The sequence below is a fragment of the Megascapheus bottae genome, chromosome 38 (assembly GCF_031878675.1).
Source record: "Megascapheus bottae isolate mThoBot1 chromosome 38, mThoBot2.hap1, whole genome shotgun sequence".
Taxonomy (NCBI): domain Eukaryota; kingdom Metazoa; phylum Chordata; class Mammalia; order Rodentia; family Geomyidae; genus Megascapheus; species Megascapheus bottae.
In genome coordinates this window covers 4,296,123-4,314,334 of record NC_143546.1, presented here as the reverse complement: position 1 = coordinate 4,314,334, position 18,212 = coordinate 4,296,123, and the positions used below count along the sequence as shown (strand labels likewise).

Here is an 18,212-nt window from a genome sequence, read left to right as displayed (position 1 = left end):
GCAAGCACTATACTACTAGACCAAACTCCGGGCCCTTGGCCTGGGCACTGTTCCTGAGCTTTTCAGCTCAAGGCAAGTGCTCTACCACTTAAGTTCACTTCCAGTTTTCTGGTAGTTAATTGGAGATAAGTCTATCAGACTTATGTGCCTGGGCTGGCTTTGAACTGGGGTCCTCAGGCCTCCCAAGCAGCTAGGATTACCAATGTGAGCCACTGGAGTCCTTCTGCAAATTTTCTTTTTTTTTAACTAGATACTATTTTATTTTCCAACATTTTGAAAGTTCTCCAGTGAACTTCTCATTAACAAGTTTTTAAGTGTTCTAGTGGATAAAACACAAGTATTAATTGACAAAGGTAATGGACAAAGTAAGAATCCAAATCACATAATTCCACTTGAAATTCTTCAGTATTTTCCTCCTTCAGGCAAGGACTAAAGCTACCTATGACAGTGTAGGACTGTGGGCTTCAACTAGGCAATCTTCCCTTCTGTAGTCCCTTCTCCACCTTTCCAGGGTCCCATGTTCCATAGAAATCACTGGAAATCCAAGCTGATTGGTGACTTGAGATGTATTCTTCAATTTTTATGCTAAAGATAGTAGAAACTAATGTCTGTTTTTCTTTTCTCCTTTAAAGGGACCCAAATTATTGCATTTGAAGTTGTATACTTCCTGCTTAAGAGAGCACTGAATCTCATCCCTCTCTAATTTCCTATAATGAAAGTTTCTTATTTCATGAATGTATACATATTACATATTTGATTATTGTCTCATCATTTTGGTGATTATACGCAAACCTATTATTTTCTGTAAATATCAGTGAAATGTCCACAAAGTAGTTGAAAACACTGATGTGCATATATTCTAAAACTTACTAAACAGTAGTCTGTAAGAGATCAGGATTTTTCCATATGTTTTAGATATTTTTGTTGCCAGATGAAATGCAGACACAACATGGGCCAGTAAACATATACACACCAGCTTGAGATTTTCAACTCAACAATAAGTGAGCTCACAGATTCCTGTAGGTCCTGTCCAGAATCTAACTTTGTTTATCTCAATTTCTTTCCTTCTTTTATCTCTTCTCTTCAGTAGTGGCGCTTGAAACCAGTTTGCGCATGCCATGTGAACCCTACATCATCTTGACTCAAACTTTGAAGATAGGGTCTGACAGATTGCCCAGGATGGACTCAGACTGATGCTGGGAATATGTTTGTGCCCCCACACTTGACTCCTTTTCTAACTAAACATTTAGAGCCAAAAGATTCTATGTCAGCTAACAGGCACTATTCTTTTCTTTCTTTTTTGTGCTTAGGATCAGTCCCAGAGGTTCACATATGATAGGTATGCCTCCTATCACTGAGTTCCACTCCCAGCCCAGCTCATTGTTTGAGTTCATCAGTACATGTTGTGGCATAACGCTTTGTCTAAATGTATTCTGGCTCATTGCATTGCACTGGAAGGCAAAAAATATATATATATTTCTTATCAAATGTGTAAAGCACATTAACACATAACACAAGCTAAAACGAGACAGTGTCTTATTGGCCATGTATTTTACCTGTCCTCTTTAACATTAACTTGTTACAGTATAGTTTTTGCTACTAATTCCATAGCATCTCAGTACTTCTAATTCCCTTAAAATAAAGGTTTCCAGACATAGGATGCTTTCTCACAAGGACACTTAGTCTTTAATGACACGCTTACTCTACATGACCTGAAGACAAAACTTTACTATGGCATTGGTCTTCAAAATCTGCCAACCATTAGCTAATAATTAATGTAATCTACAAATCAAAATGTCTTCATATAGCACTAAAAGAGGAAATTGCATCGATTACATTCATTTTCCTATTTAAAGACCTACCCGTGTTAGTTCTCCAATAAAGACTTAAGGGGTTTGTGGTGGGGGGGGAGTGGGGCATAGCATGCTTGCCTAGCATGCACGAAGCCCTGGGTTCAATTCCCTGGAACCACATAGATAGAAAATTGCCCTTCTGCAAATTTGTCTTTTGCATTCTATTATGCTTTCTGATTTTAGGTAAGTTCCCGAAGTGAAGAAGAAAACCTAGGTCGATGTCGTGCTAATGCTCAAAACAAGCAGGTGGATGAGAATTCTTTGATTTCAACCAAAGAGGAACCTCCAGTTCTTGAGAGGGAAGCCCCGTTTCTAGAAGGGCCTTTGGCTCATTCAGACCTTGGAGGTGGACATGCTGAGTTGCCACAGCTGACCTTGTCTGTACCTGTGGCTCAAGAAGTGTCGCCACAGCCAGCTCTTGAGTCTGAGGACGTGGTTGTTAAAACCCCAGGTAAGGTGGAGATGGGATGTCAGAGTAAAAGCAGATCTGATTATGGTCAGTTAACCCCTCCTCCCTCCCCTAGTCCTGGGCCTTGAACTCAGGGCTTGGACGTTGTCCCTGAGCCTTCCTTATACTTGGGGTTAGTACTCTACCTCTAAGACACAGCACCACTTCCTGCTTTTTCTGTATGTGTAGCACAGAGGAGTCCAGGGCTTCATAAATGTTAGGCGAGCACTCTTAACACTAGGCCAAGTAGAATATTTTTTGTATCATTAGATTTAACGCAAATTTGACTACAAACAGCAAACTGTCCACTTTTTTGGTAGGAAATCCTTAAAATAGTTACTGGTTTGATGCAGTTTTTTGAGTACAAATTAGTTTGTGGTGCATTTTGAAGAGGACATGGTTGTAAACATACCCTATTTGTTTCATTTTGCTCTTCATGGTATTGACATCCACCCAATCAGAATAGCAGAACTTGGAATAAATCCCTAAATCCCAGGCCCCAGGTCTACCATCCTCTGTTTCTTCAAAATTTAAACTTTGAACTTGTTTCTTCATGTGTAAAATAGAGAACATACTATAATAATGTATAATGCGATATTTGAACTGAGTAAGCAGCTAATAAGCATAATTATTCCCTAAAATTAACAATTTCTTCCCAATTTATAATCCTTTACATGCATGTCACCAGAGGAAAGTTAGGTCTAAACATGGCATCCCAGGTACTTTCTCTCTCTCCCTCTCCCCCTCTCTGCTTCCTCCCCCTCCCCCTGCCCTCCCTATCCCTCTTCCTCTCTCTCTTTTATTTTTATATTTTGCTAGTCCTGGGGCTTGACCTCAGAGATACTTTTTTCTCAAGACTAGTGCTCTGCCACTTGACCCACAGCACCATTTCTGGCTTTTTGTGTGTATGTAGTACCAGGGAATCAAACCTAGGGCTTTGTGCATGCTAGGTGGGCATTCTACCACTAGGCCACATTCCCGGCCCTGTATGTTTTTTGCTTTTTTGGGTGGGTGGGGGAGGGGGGATCATGGGGCTCAAACTCTGCCTGGATGCTCTTCAGCTCAAGGCTGCGGCCCTACCCTAGAGCCAAGCCCCACTTCCTGTTTCTTAGAGGTTAATTGGAGATAGAGTCTCAGGTCTTTGTGCCTGGGCTGGCTTTGAACCTTGATCCTTAGATTTCAGCCTCCTGAGTAGCTAGGATTACAGGCATGAGTCACCTTGCCCATCTATTTGTTTTGTTTTTAATGTCAGTTTGGGGGCTTGAACTCAGAGCCTTGGTACTATCTTTGAGCTTTTTTTTTTTTTTTTTTTTTAAACTTAAAGGCAAGCACTCTATCACTTGAGCCAAAGCACCACTTCTGGGTTTTTTGTTTTTGTTTTTTTTTTGCTGCTTAGTTGGAGTCTCACAAGTTTTCCTGCTGTGGCTGGGTTTGAACCAAGATCCTCAGATCTCATTTTCCTGAGTAGCTAGTTACAGGTGTGAGCCCCAATACCTGACTAAGTATTCCCCCTCCCCACACCCCCACCCCAGCCCCCAGTTTGGGGGCTTGAAGTCAGGGCTTGGATGCTGTCTCTGAGCTCTTTTTTTGTTGTTGTTGTTGTTGTTTTCTTTTTTTTTCCAGGCCTGGGGCTTGAACTCAGGGTCTGAGCATTGTCCTTGGGCTTGAGCCACAGCACCACTTACAGCTTTTTCTATGTATGTGGTACCGAGGGATCGAAACCCAGGTCTTCATGCATGTTAAGCAAGCACTCTACCACTAGGTCATACTTCCAGCCCCCTGCTGAGCAGTTTTGTTCAAAGTAGTGTGTTACCATTTTGAGAGCCACAGCACCACTCCAGGTTTTTTGGTGGTTAATTGGAGATAAGAGTCTCATAGACTTAGGTTCCGGGGGCTGGCTTTAAACCCCAATTTTCAGATCTTAGCCTCCTGAGTAGCTAGGATTACAGGCATGGAGCCACCATGCCTGCAGTTCTTATAATTTTTAACAGCAGCCTTTCATTATTTAATGTTTATTTAACTTTAAGGCCAGAGAAAACATTATAATTACCTGGTTCATTTATGCCTAGAATTTAGCCTGAATTTAGCTTTCTTTGTCCTTACCTCCAAATAAATGCCCTAAATATATTTTATGTCCTATTATTTGATTTCTCCCTTGTTTATTTTTAGTAACTTTTTTTTTTTTTTTTTTTGCCAGTCCTGGGCTTGCGCTTGGGGTCTGAGCACTGTCCTTGGACTTTCTCAAGGCTAGAGCTCTACCACTTGAGCCTCAGCATCATTTCCAGCTTTTTTTTTTTCCTATGTATGTGGTACCGAGGAATTGAACCCAGGTCTTCATGTGTATTAGGCAAACACTCTGCCACTAGGCAGAGTAACTTTCTATTTTATTCTTATTGTTTTGCTGGCACCAGGATTCAAACTCAGCATTGTTTTCCTGGCTCTGATGACATTCTATCACTAGAATTGTTTCCCTAGCTCATTGCTCTTTGTTTATGATTGAAAAATAAATACACATAAGAATATTCTCATAGTCAAAGCTAGGCACACTGGTGGCTTACTCCTGTAATCCTACTTACTAAGGAGGCTAAGATCTGAGGACCGTAGTTTGAAGCCAATTTAGACAGGAAAGTCTCTAAACCTCTTATCTCTAATTAACCACCAAAAATAAAACCAGATTTGGAGCTGTGGCTCAAGTGATAGAGTGCTAGCTTTGAGTAATAAAAACTCAGGGATAGCACCCATTTCACATTAATTTATATTTTCAATTTGAAATTAACCTACTTACTTGCTTATTTTTCTTTTCTTTCTTTTTGGTCCTGGGGCTTCAACTCTGTACCTAGGTCCCATCCCTAACTTAAGAGCTCAGGGACAACACCCAGGCCCAGGGGTAGGGCAGTAGCCTTGGAAGAGCTCAGGGATAGTGCCCAGGCCCAGAGGTCAAGCCCCACGACCAACAACAACAACAAAAAAGTCTCATGGATTTTCCTGTCCAGACTGGCTTTGAACTATGATCCTCAGATCTCAGCTTCCTGAGTAGCTAGGATTATAGGTGTGAGCCACCAGCACCCACCTTATTTTCTTGGAAGAAATACTTTAGAATAAATAAATTCTCTTCCTGTCTATCCTCAGATGGTATGGATAATACATAAGATACCGTGCTTTTTATATTGCACAGATTTTTCTTTCAAACTTTACTTGTGCCTGGTTTCTGAATCATTTAACGAAAAGTACATGTATTTCAGGGAATTATGAAAGTAAACGTCAAAGAAAACCAACAAAGAAACTTCTTGAATCCAATGATTTAGACCCTGGATTTATGCCCAAGAAAGGAGACCTTGGCCTTTCTAGAAAGGTATGTTATTTTTGTCAATTGTTAAATAGAGTTAAGCTCTTGAAATACAAAATTAAAAAAAATACTCTTTTCATTATAAAGCACACTGAAGTAATAAATGCCTTATGTAGTAGTCCTCTTTTGGGGGGGGGTTGCTTTCTGAAAGTTCAGGCAACTGGTCAGTTACAGCTTGAAAATAGTAATTAAATGAACAACTGCTAAATGTAAAATACACACATTTCTGAGTGGTATCATACACGTCCACAGTGTTCCTGGCTGGCTGGTCTTACTGGCATGTGTCAGTTACTTTTAGGGGATGTGAAGCAGTAGATCAGCCATTCTGGTATAGTTCAAGTAACCCCTCTGTCACTTCATAATGGCTCTGGAGTCCAAAAGTAGTGATACTAGTAGCAATTCAGATATGCCAAGAGAGACTCCAAAGTGAATCCTTCAAGTGAAAATTTTCAGTGTGATAAGGAAAGGGGAAACACTTTCAATCGTGTTGAGACTCCTGCAGACTGCAGGAAATTGTGAAGGAGGAAAGAGAAATTTGACCACGTTTCTCTGTTACCCCTTGTCCTGCAGAAGTGGTTGTTTAAAGTCCAGCAGACATTAAAATATGTTGGTAAAGCCAGCTGTAATGGCTTGTACCTGTAATATATCAACAATTTAGGAGGCAAGCCAAGCCTGTTCAAAAATTTAAGACCTTGTGTCTCTAGCTGCAAGCTAGGCATAGTAATTTAAGCTTGTAATTTCAGCCAGTGGGAGTGTAGGTAAGAGAACTGAGGTCTGAAGCCTGCCAGGTAAAGAACAAGACAACCTATCTGAAAAAATGCCCCCAAATTAAAAGTTTTTGCGTGTGGTTCGCATGGTAGAATGCTTACCTTGTACTCAGAATAATCTGAGTCCAAACGCAGTATTGATGACCTCTGTTTTTGTGGGTGGAATGTGAGAAGAGAAAAATGATTGGATTGATGGCCAGGTGTTGTGTCACAAAGCACTGAGTGTACTAGACATACAGACTTTGGAAAGTAACCTGTACCAATGGCATGAAGCCACTTTTCGTGGGTAGCATGGTTTTTACAGATTTCAGGAAAGTCTCAGCCGTTTGGAGAGGCTCTGTAAAACACCTGCCACAGCTGAAGACGGTGATTAAGAGGCTGGGAAGGCGGCTCCGTGGTAGAGTACTTGCCTAGCAGCACCAAGCCCTGGTGGGTTCCATTCCTCAGTGCCACATACACAGGAAAAGGTGGAAGTGGTACTGTGGCAGCCTTGACGAATGAATCTCAGGGACAGTGCCCAGGCCCTGACCGAGTTCAAGCCCCAGGACTGGAAAAAAAAAAAAAAAAGGAAAGGTGACCCAAATCAAAGTGTTCAGTTGAGAAGAAACCCAGCCTTTGAAACAAGATGTCCAGGCCACCCTACACTTGGATAAAGCTACCAAGGAGGCACCGGGCTTAGGGTACAAGGTGTGGACACAGTTAGATGTTCTGAGACAGAAAGAGGGAAACCCCATTCACATGGATTTTTCCTGACTGAAATCCTCTTGTCTGACTTACTGCCACTTGTTTACTCTTATCAAATTACACTGTATGACGCTGCAGGAAAAACTTAGCTTTAATGAGCTCACAGATTTTGGTTTTAGTAATCAAGAAAGCATCTTTAAGTGGTTGATAGACTAGCACATTAATTCAGTTCCTTCCTTCCTTCCTTCCTTCCTTCCTTCCTTCCTTCCTTCCTTCCTTCCTTCCTTCCTTCCTTCCTTCCTTTGCACTGTCCTTGGGTTTTCTCAAGGCTAGAGCTCTACCACTTGAGCCTTAGCACCACTTCTGGCTTTTTTTCTATGTATGTGGTACTGAGGAATTGAACCTGGGTCTTCGTGCATGCCAGGCAAGCACTCTACCACTAGGACCTAGATATTATTTCTTCAGAAAGGTTTTCTTTTCTTTTCTTTTTTTTGGTGAGGGTTGGGGGCAGTGGTGGTGGCTCCATATGTTACTGGAGTTTGAACCCAGGGCTTCAAGTTTGCCAGCAAACCACTCTACCATTTGATCTATATACCTAGTCTTTTTTCTTTTGCTTGAACTCTTGGCCTTGGGCGCTGTCCCTGAGCTCTTCAGCTCAAGGCTACTGCCCTACCCCTTGAACCACAGCACCACTTCCGGTTTGCTAGTGGTTAATTGGAGATGACAGTCCCATGGACTTCTCTGCCCAGGCTGGCTTTGAACTGCGATTCTCAGATCTCAGCTTCCTGAGTAACTGGGATGACAGGCATGAGCCACTGTGCCCAGCTTTAGTTTATTTTGTGTGGTACTGAAATAAGGTCTTAATTACTGCCTCTGCCCACATCTGGACTCGGGGCTTCCTTTCATTTGTGGGATCACAGGTGTGGGCCCTGTGGTTAGCTCCCTTCTGGTGAGACTGGATCCTGTGGGCCTCTCACTCCCATCTGGCTAGCATTATAGGTCTGAGCTCCTGCTACCTAGTTCTGAGCATGTTTATTTTTTGTTTGCTTGCATTGTTTTGGATTTTGTCAGTGCTATTGTTTGAACTCTCCCTTTTGAACCCCACCTGGTAACTTTTATTTATATATTCTCTTTCCTACGTAGATTGTGCTCAGCCATCCTCTATTACCACTTTGACCTAAGCAAACCTTCTGATTTAGTTTCAGTAAAAGTAGTACAATTTACTTCTGCGCATAGGCTAGGTGAAGAGTTCATTTTGTATCTTTGGTAAATCACATTGCCTTTGATTTACTTTTAGTGTTACGAAGCTGTTCGCCTGGGGAATGGCATTGCAGATTCATGTACTGGAGCTCATTTGAAAGAGTTTGGTGGAGGTGAGTAGTTTTGAAATATAGACCACGTTAATGGAGATACAAATTTGAACTACTTCGTTGTGCAGAAAATGCATTACGTATGTATTCATGACTAATCAAATTCCCTTCCTAAAACTGTTTAACACTAGAAAATTCAGGCTTTAATACTTACCAGTTAACTTATAATTATGTTTGCATTAGTAAGTATTTGTCACCATAGAGAAATTGAGCTACTTCAGTTTCAACTCAGTAGATTATAAACTATGGGATCTAAATGGAGAAGGAAAGTACAAATTGCCCGAGGCACTTAATCATATCTAACTTGACTGGCTTTTGCAGCCGTTAGCATGTGCTTGAAAAGGATTTCATATACATGTGAACCTATTTTGTGTGTGTGTGTGTGTGTGTTTGGCAAGGGGTGGGTGCTTGGCTTGAAATCAGGGCCTGTACACTGTCCCTGAGCTCTTTTGCTCAAGGCTTTGAGCCAAAGCTCTACTTCTCCATTGTTTTTTGAGTGGTTAATTGGATGAGTATCACAGGGACTTTTTTCTGCATGGGCTGGTTTTGAACCATAGTCCTCAGCCTCCTGAGTAGCTAGGATGACAAACATGAGCCCTGAACTTTTGTGCTTTAGGTTAGCACTCTGTCACTTAAGCCTCAGTTTTACTTCCATCTTTTTTGTTAGTTAATTGGAGATAAAAGTCTCACAGATTTTCCTGCCAGGTTAGAATGGTGATTCTCAGATCCACCTTGTAGGTAACATTCAGGTGTGAGCCACCGACGGCAGCTGTAATGCTTTTCACAGGCCCTTTCCTCCTCCTCAGCATTCATTTTGTTCAACAGGGCTCCTTCCCAACTAAGTGTGCTATCATTGAGTCATTCATTTTAATTCTATGTAGTGATACAGTTTATTGTCAGTGACCTCTCTCTGTCTGTCTCTCTCTCTCTACACACCCTGGCTCTTAAGTGGCATCTCTCAATGTGCAAGATATTAAAATCCTTGAGAAACTATAGAAATTGTGTAACTTTAATAATAGTAACTTACATGTTTATTATCTAACATATGGAAAGCAATATTTGCATGTAGTTATTTCCCCAACTAGTTATGTAGTCAGTCATGGGTGTCATTTTTTTCCTTTTCTCCTGTTTTCTAATTCATGAAACTAAAGAGTATTAAGTTTTAAAACTGATTTTTACTGTAACCCACCGTAATTCTATGAGATTCATTTTATTTCAGCATAGAAGTTCCTAACCATATAATGAATGGTTAGGTAACACTAGTCTTTCTTTTTTTTTTTGTCAGTCGTGGAGCTCAGGGCCTGGGAGCTGTTCCTGGGCTCTTCAGCTCAAGGCTACTGCTCTACCACTTTGAGCCACAGTACCACTAACACTTGTTCTTCTGTTATAGGGACTACCAAGATATTTGATAAACCAAGGAAGCGAAAACGACAGAGACATATTACAGCCAAGATGCAGTGTAAAAGAGTGAAAACGGAAGACTCATCAAAAGAGACTGCAAGCTCAGAGGTACTAGTCAGTTCTTCATCTTTTGACCTTCCAAAGGGAAGCTACTGTTCACATTAGAAGTCACAGCCCTCTCCCCTGATTTTTTTTTTTTTAAAGTATAATATGGCTAATAGAATAGCTCATAGGTTAAGAAATCCTGCAATGAGAGAACTTGAAGTCAGGAAAATAAGACACAGATCGCCTTTTTAAAAGGTCTACGCTATGTCAGATGAAATATAACTGTGTCGTTGTTCTAAAACTAGTAAACACTTGCCTTAGATAATGAATGCCCTTTAGTTGAGACTACTGAGATGAGCTGGAAAATTCTTTGGCTTTTTTTCTTTACCATTCATTTACTTCATTTGGGGATCAATTAGCTTTCAGGACACAGATACATTTTAAATCATTTCTTTGCAGTGTCACTCTAGTTGGATTGACTGGACTTGCAAGTCAGGTTAAGAGAGGATAAAAACCAGTCAGGCCAGCATCACACATAATGATGCAGAATGTCTCTTTCCAGAAAATTTGAATAGAATGCCCGAGCAGGGCGTTATATAGGAGATTCGGTCTTGGAACAATAGCTAAGTAAGCAAATAAACTTAAGAATGTTTTCTCTCCCTTAGTGAACCCTTTAAATGGAACAGCCAAAAAAGTTCCAGTGGAACAGCCTCAGAGCAGTTAGTGGCAGGGCATGAGGCGCCCACTACCCGCCCAATCACAGCAGGGTTAGAACTAACATTGCATGCAGTCCGCCCGCGTGATTGGCTGAACATCTGTAAGTGCTAAATGGCTAGACAAATAGCAGCCCAGAGGGAGGGGTCAGATGGAGGAGACACCAGTAATACAGATGTGGAACTTTATGTTTTTCTCTACAAGGGAGAACTGATGACTCACAGGACTGCTGCAAGCCCCAAAGACACTGTTGAGGAGGGTATAGAACATGACTCTGGGATGTCTGCATCTAAGAAGTTGCAGGCTGAACGAGGAGGAGGAGCGGCGCTTAAAGAGAACGTTTGCCAGGTAGAGGATGCTTACCCCTTGTGTTCCATGGAATGTTTTGAGTTTATGGCCTTGAAGCAGGTCAGAACAAGTCCTCTGCATCTGTGAATACTCTATCATAGTTTTCATCTTCTGTACCTGTCGTAGTATGAGAATAGGTCTTAGTGTAGGGATTTCGCAATGATTTTTTTTTTAGTTCTTGTTTTATTTTTTATTTATTTATTTATTTTTATTTTTTGCCAGTTGTGAGGCTTGATCTGAAGGCCTGAGCACTGTCCTTGGACTTTTTTTTTCTCAAGGCTAGAGCTCTACCCTTGAACAAGAGCACCACTTCCAGCTTTTTTCTATGTATATGGTACCAAAGAATCGAATCCAGGTCTTTTCCTGTGTGCTAGGCAAGTACTCTACCACTAGGCCAAACTCTAGGCCCTATTTTTTGGGGGGAGGGGGGTCGGTCGTGGGGCCAGAACTCTGGGTCTGGGCTCCGTTCCTGTGCTCTTTAGCTCAAGGCTACCTCCCTACCCCTGGAGCCACAGTCCCACTTCCTTGTTTTTTTTTGTTGTTGTTGTTGTTTTTTTGTAGTTAATTGGAGATGAGAGTCTTAGGTCCTTTTGTGACCAGGCTGGCTTTGAACCTTGATCCCCAGATCTTAGCCTCCTGAGTAGCTAGGATGACAGGCGTGAGCCACGACACCCGGCTCATTTTGATTTTCTTTATTCTCTAAAGAGGTCCCTTTGGAAGATCTTTGACCTGCATTTTTCCACTTAATTAAGAATACATTTTACTGTGTTACTAATTTTTTTTTTTTTGGCCAGTTCTGGGGCTTGAACTCAGAGCCTGAGCACTGTCCTTGGGTTTTCTGAAGGCTAGCCTGTACCGCTTGAGCCAAAGCACCATTTCCAGCTTTTTCTGTGTATGTGGTACCTAGGAGTCAAACCCCCGGGCACGCTAGGCAGGCACTCTTACCACGAGGCCAACCTCCCCGCCCCCAAGTATTATTTTTAATAATGAATTTATAAGTATTGCATTTTTTAATCATCCTAAGAAACCATAAGGTAAATTTCTAGCTTTTTGTTATTGAAGTTTGAACTCAGAAGTTTTGTGCTCCTTTCTGGTTTGTCTTGTTGTTATTTATTTTATTTTTATTTTTTTGTTAGTCCTGGGGCTTGCACTTGGGCCTGGGCACTGTCCTTGGGCTTTCTCAAGGCTAGAGCTCTACCTCTTGAGCCATAGCACCACTTCTGGCTTTTTTTTTTTTTTTCTATGTATGTGGTACCAAGGAGTTGAACCCGGGTCTTTGTGCATGCTAGGCAAGCGCTCTACCACTAGGCTAAACTCCCAGCCTCTGTCTTTGAGCTTCTTTGCTCAAGGCTGGCACTCTATTACTTAAGCCACAGTGTCATTTCCAGCCCTTTCTGTTTATTTGGTACTGAAGAATCAAATCCAAGGCTTCATGTATGCTAGTAGGAAGCAGTCTACCAATAAGCCACATTCCCAGCCCAGTTTTGTCATTTTTGTGGGTCTGTCTTTTTGCCTGTCACCCTATTTACACTCCTGACTTAACTGGTATGCCAGGCATATTCCACTAAATCCATCTTTTTCTGCTGAGAAGAGATCTCTTTCCAACTCCTTCCTTCCTTCTTCCTTCCTTTCTTCCTTCCTTCCTTCTTTTCTTCCTTTCTTCCTTTCTTTGTCATGGGGCTTGAACTCTGGCCCTGGGCATTGTCCCTGAGCTCTTCAGCTACCCCTTGAGCCACAGCGTACCACTTCCATTTTCTGGTGGTTAATTGGGGGTAAGAGCCTCACTTTCTTTAGTGCATGGGCTGACTTTGAACTTGATCCTCAAATCTGATTAGCTAGAATTATGAGCATGAGTCACTACGCCTGGATCCAACTCTTCCTTATTTTTCAGTTGGTCTGGAATTGCTATCCCTACCTCAGTCTTCTGAGTAGCTAAGGTAATAGACAGTTCTTAGTTGAGATGGGAGTGTCATATACTTCTTGCCTAGGCTGGACTCAAGGCATCTTAGCATCTTAGTATCTAGAATTATAGGCATAAGTCTCTATGAAGCCCCTCACCTTTGTCCCCCTTCTTCCTCCCGTGCTCCCTTTGCTGGTGTTTGAATTCAGAAAACTGTCTTTTTTCACTCACAGCTAGTGTTCTACCATTAGATCTGTGTCACCAGTTCCAGCTTTTTGCTAGTTAATTGGAATTAAGAGTCAGACTAGCTTGGAACTGTGATCCTCAGAGCTCAGTCTCCTTAGTAACTAGAATTACAGACATGAATCAAATCACATGCCCAGCTTATGCCAGTGAAGAAAGTTAGCTTGCTTCGGTATTAGTCATACACTAAGCCTGAATTCAAGCCTAGGTACTCTGGCTTTGAAGTACTAGTAATTGATTACATTGTTGACTTTCTTTCCTTCCTTTCCTCCCCTCCCCTCCCCTCCCCTCTGCTTTGGAATATTGGAGTAGTCAATTAAATGGTGATTTCAATGTGTTCTTTTGGAGGTGTGTGTGTGGGGTGGGGCTTGAACTCCGGGCCTGGGCACTATCTATGGGCTCTTCAGCTGAAGGCTAGAGCTCTACCACTTGAGCCACAGCACCACCTCTGGCTTTTTTCTATGTATGTGGTACCAAGGAATTGTACCTGAGTCTTCGTGCATGCTAGGCAAGCACTCTACCACTAGGCCAAACTCCCGGCCGATGTGTTCTAATTTTAAGGTCTTTGTTTGCCTATGTAAATTTTTTTTTTTTTTTTTTTTTTTGGCCAATGCTGGGGTTGCACTGTCCGTTGCACTTTTGCTTGAGGCTAGTGCTTTACCACTTAAGCCACAGCACCACCTCTGGCTTTCTCTCTATATATGATACCAAGGAATTGAACCCAGGAATTTTTTAAATTTATTTTTAATCTATTTTTTACTTTGCCAGTCTGGGATTGAACTCAGGGTCTGAGCACTGTTCCTTGAGCTTCTTTTGCTCAAGGGCAGCAGTACTGAGGAATGCAATCCAGGACTTTTCATGAATGCTAGGAAGCACTCCACCAGTAAGCCACATTCCAGCCCTACCTAGTTCTTGTATGAAGTTTGTTTTGTGCCAGAGCCTGGATTGAGCTCAGAGCCTCTGAGTGTTATTACTCATAGTGTACATTCTGCCTTCAGATCCATCCTCTTATTAATAGTTGATAAGTGTCTCTCAAATTTGTCTGCCCAGGCTGTTTTTGAGCTGCTGTCCTCATACTTCTGCCTCCTCAGTAGCTAAAAGTAAAGATACGAACTGGTAAGCAGCTCTAGTGAGTTTTCATAGAAGAGTGGTTCTGGCCCCTTCCTGTTGTCTTCTTCCTTGTTTAGCAGTGTAATCTGTTTTTCTCTAGCTTCTGCACTACAAGTCCTAGGCTGTGTGATCTACATGTGGAGAATTTGTCCTGAGAAATGGAGAGGGGCTGGGAGTTTGGCCTAGTGGTAGAGTGCTTGCCTGGCATGCACAAAGATCCAGTTTCATTTCCTTGGTACCATATACATAGGGGAAAAAAAAGCCAGAAATGGTGCTCAAGTGGTAGAGCTCTGGCCTTGAGGGGAAAAAGAAGTACAAGGACAATGCTCAGGCCCTGAGCTCAAGCCCAGGACTGGCGCACACACACACACACACAAACACACACACACACACACACACATACACACATGCACGCGGGCCCCTCCCCCACCCACCCATGGAGAAAAAGGCCGGACTCAGTGGCTCACACCTGTAATCCTAGTTACTCAGAAGACTGAGATCTGAGGATCAGATCTTAAAATAACGAGAGACTCTTTATCTCCAATCAACCACCAGAAAACCAGAAGTGGGGCTATGGCTCAAGGGGTAAGGTGGTAACCTTGAGCTGAAGAGCTTAGAGACAGTGCCCAGGCCCAGAGTTCAAGTCCTACGACTGACAAAAAGGAAAAAAAGAAATGGGGAAAGCGACCCCATGGTCCTGGCTTGTATTGTGTAAATTTGTTGTTTTCCAGTTAACATTTACTAGTAGCATCTTATTTCATACTTAAGTAAAATTACATCACTAAAGGATTAGTCCTAAAAATTCGTTCTTCAACTAATAATATATTTGAAAATTGGGTATTTAAAATAGGAAGTTAGCTGGGTGCTGGTGGCTCAAGGCTATAATGCTAGCTACTAAGAAGGTTGAGGCCAAGAGTTTGGCCTAGTGGTAAAGTGCTTTTCTATCATGCATGAAGACCCGGGTTTGATTCCTCAGTAACCACATATATAGAAAAAGCCAGAACTGGTGCTGTGGCTCAAGTGGTAGAACTCTAGCCTTGAGAAAGCCCAAGGGCAGTGCTCAGGCCTTGAGTTCAAGCCCCAGGACTGGCAAAAAAAGAAAAAGAAGGCTGAGATCTGAGGATCATGGTTCAAAGCCAGCCTGGGCACGAAAGTCTTTGTGATTCTTCTCTAGTTATAAAAAGGCAGAAGTGGCTCTGAGGCTCAAATGGTAGAGTGCTAGCCTGGAGCACAAAAACTCAGGAACAGTCCTAATTCTAGAGTTCAGCCCTAAGAACTGCAAAACTAAAAAATAATACAATAGGAAGTTAAATTTGTCTATAAAAATTATTGACACCGATGATATAAAACATAGTATAATATGGCATATCTCAATTTTCATATGTGAGTTGTTAATAATGGGAATGACAAACGTATTATAGGTTAAGGTTCATCCTATATTGTTCTTTGAAACTTGCCTTGTCATTTTGGCCTTTGTTCCCAGAGCTCTCCTAGTCTTTTTTTGGGGGGCGGGGGGGTCAGTTCTGGGGCTTGGATTCTGGGCCTGGACGTTGTCCCTAAGCTCTTCAGCTCAAGGCTACCATCCTACCCTTTGAGTCACAGCCCCACTTTCCATTTTCTAGTGCTTAATTGTCTTTAATGCTTGGGCTGGCTTTGAACCTCAGATCTCAGCCTCCTGAGTAGCTAGGATTACAGGCGTCTATCCCCATGCCTGGCTAGCTTTCCATATTTTTATTGAAGATAAGTCTACTATCTGTCTGGGTTGGAATTGTTATTACTAAGGCAATGTACAGGAGGGTTATGTTTCATACACGTCAGATAATAAGTATTTCTTTTTGGTAATGTCATGCCTTTTTTCTGTTGTTTGTTTGTTTTTCCTTCGTGTCCAGCCCATAACTTACATAGTTCCTTGTCACCACAGTGTCTGTTGAGTATCTCCTGAGTATTGAGGGGATTTGGTCAGGAGTCACAGGCACCTATATTAAGCTTTGCTGTTTTCAAATAACCAAGATTGGTTTGTTTCTTTGATCTATCTCTTCCTTCCCTCTGTCCCTCTCCCCCATCCCCCCCTCCTATCTTTATCCATCATGGGGCTTGAATTCAGCCTGGTCACTGTCCCTGAGCTTTTCAGCTCAAGGCTGCTGCCCTACCCCTAGGCCTGGGCATTGTCCCTGGTCTCCTCAGCCCATTTTCTAGGGGTTAATTAGAGATAAGAGTCTCAGGTCCTTTTGTGCCTGTGCTGGCTTTGAACCTTGATCCTCAGATCTCAGCATCCTGACTATCTAGGATTACAGGCGTGAGCTCTTTGATTTCTTAAAGATAATAGATTAGTTACTTAGCATGTTAGATTTATTGATCTTACCTTTCCCCTCTCTTAACTTAAATAATAATTATAGTCAGCTCTGGTTTTCACTAGTTCACCTTGGTAGATTCAGTATCACTGTGTATACAAAATTTTTGAAAAGGAGCCAGGAGCAAAAAAAGTGTCCAAGGTCAGTGCCCAGGCCCTGAGTTCTCATCTCAGGACTAGCAAAAACAAACAAACAAAAATAGTATGTGAGCCAGGAGTTTGGCCTAGTGCTAAGAGTGCTTGCCTAGTATGCATAAAGACACGAATTTGATTCCTTGGACTACATACATAGAAAAAGCCAGAAGTGATACAGTTGTTCAAATGGTAGAGCACTAGGCTTTGAGAAAGCCCTGAATTCAAGCCCTAGGACTGGCACAACAACAACAACGAAGCTTGAAGTCCTGGGTTTGAATTTTGATTACTACCTCTAAAACAGTAACTAAACAGAAACAAGATGAAAAAACATAACATATGCATATGAATACGTGTACACACACAAATGCACATGGGAGAATTGTGCAGGTTGCATGCACTAGTTATTTTATTTTATATGAAGCACTTGAACATCCAAATTGTAGCCCTGAGTAAGTAGCTCATTGACTATATGAGGTTTATGTTTATTTTGACTTTTTCTCTTCCTACCTTCTATCCCTGCCCCCCATGCATGAACGCAGAGACTGAGCTGTCCCTGAAGGCGCCTCCCCCCCCCCATCCAGCACATACACAGTGGCAAACATGGAAAATTCGTTTTTTTTTTAATATTTATTTTGTCAGTCCTGTGGCTTGAACTCAGGGTCCAGGCACTGTCCCTGAGCTTTTTCTGTGTGTCGGGGGGAGGGCAGGCGGTCCTGGGCTTGAACTCGGGGCCTGAGCACTGTCCTTGGACTATTCTCAAGCTAGTGCTCTACCACTTGAGCCACAGCACCACTTCCAGCTTTTTTCTATGTATGTGGTACCGAAGAATAGAGCCCGGGTCTTCGTGCATGCTGGGCAAGCACTCTACCACTAGGCCAAACTCCTGGCCCATGTCCCTGAGTTTTTTCACTCAAGGCTAGTGATCTACCACTTTGACCAACTGCTCTACTTGTTTTCTGGTGACTAGTCTCTGTGATTTTACTTCCCTGGGTGGCTTTGAACCTTGGCCCTCAGATCTCAGCCTCCTGAATAAGCTATGGAATCACTGAGTTTCTCTCCCTCTCCTCCCCCTTTGGCTGTGTGCTTGAACTCTGGACTTGAGCACTGTCCCTTTGGTCTTCAGCTCAAGGCTAGTTTTTTGGTTTTTCTGGTGGTTAATTGGAGATGTCTCATAGACTTTCTTGCCCTGGCTGGCTTTGAACCACAGTCCTCAGATTTCAGCCTCCTGAGTAGCTAGCATTACAGGTGTGAGCCACCATTGCCCGGCTTCCTTGAGTTTTTTTGCTCAAGGCTAGTGCTGTTCCACTTGAGCCACAGCTCCACTTCTAGCTATTTTGGTGGTGTATCTCATGGACTTTCTTGCCTGGGCTGGCTTTGAACTGTGATCGTTAGATCTCTCCTTTCTGAGTAGCTGGGATTATGGAAGTAAGTCATGGAGGAGCCTGAGTTTAGCATTTTCTTCTGATTTCTATAGAGCTATATAGATCAGGGTTTTGGA

At 42.3% G+C, this 18,212-nt stretch overlaps 1 protein-coding gene across 1 annotated transcript in view; it reads left to right on the top strand.

Moving 5' to 3' along the window:
- Nsd1 (nuclear receptor binding SET domain protein 1) overlaps nt 1-18,212 on the top strand; it is a 78,601-nt gene that overhangs the window by 36,067 nt on the left and 24,322 nt on the right. Inside the window, exons 7-11 of the mRNA XM_090325555.1 lie at nt 2,037-2,304; nt 5,544-5,653; nt 8,396-8,471; nt 9,859-9,977; nt 10,833-10,976. Coding sequence (XP_090181681.1) covers nt 2,037-2,304; nt 5,544-5,653; nt 8,396-8,471; nt 9,859-9,977; nt 10,833-10,976 — 717 coding nt within the window. The remainder of the gene's footprint in view (nt 1-2,036; nt 2,305-5,543; nt 5,654-8,395; nt 8,472-9,858; nt 9,978-10,832; nt 10,977-18,212) is intronic.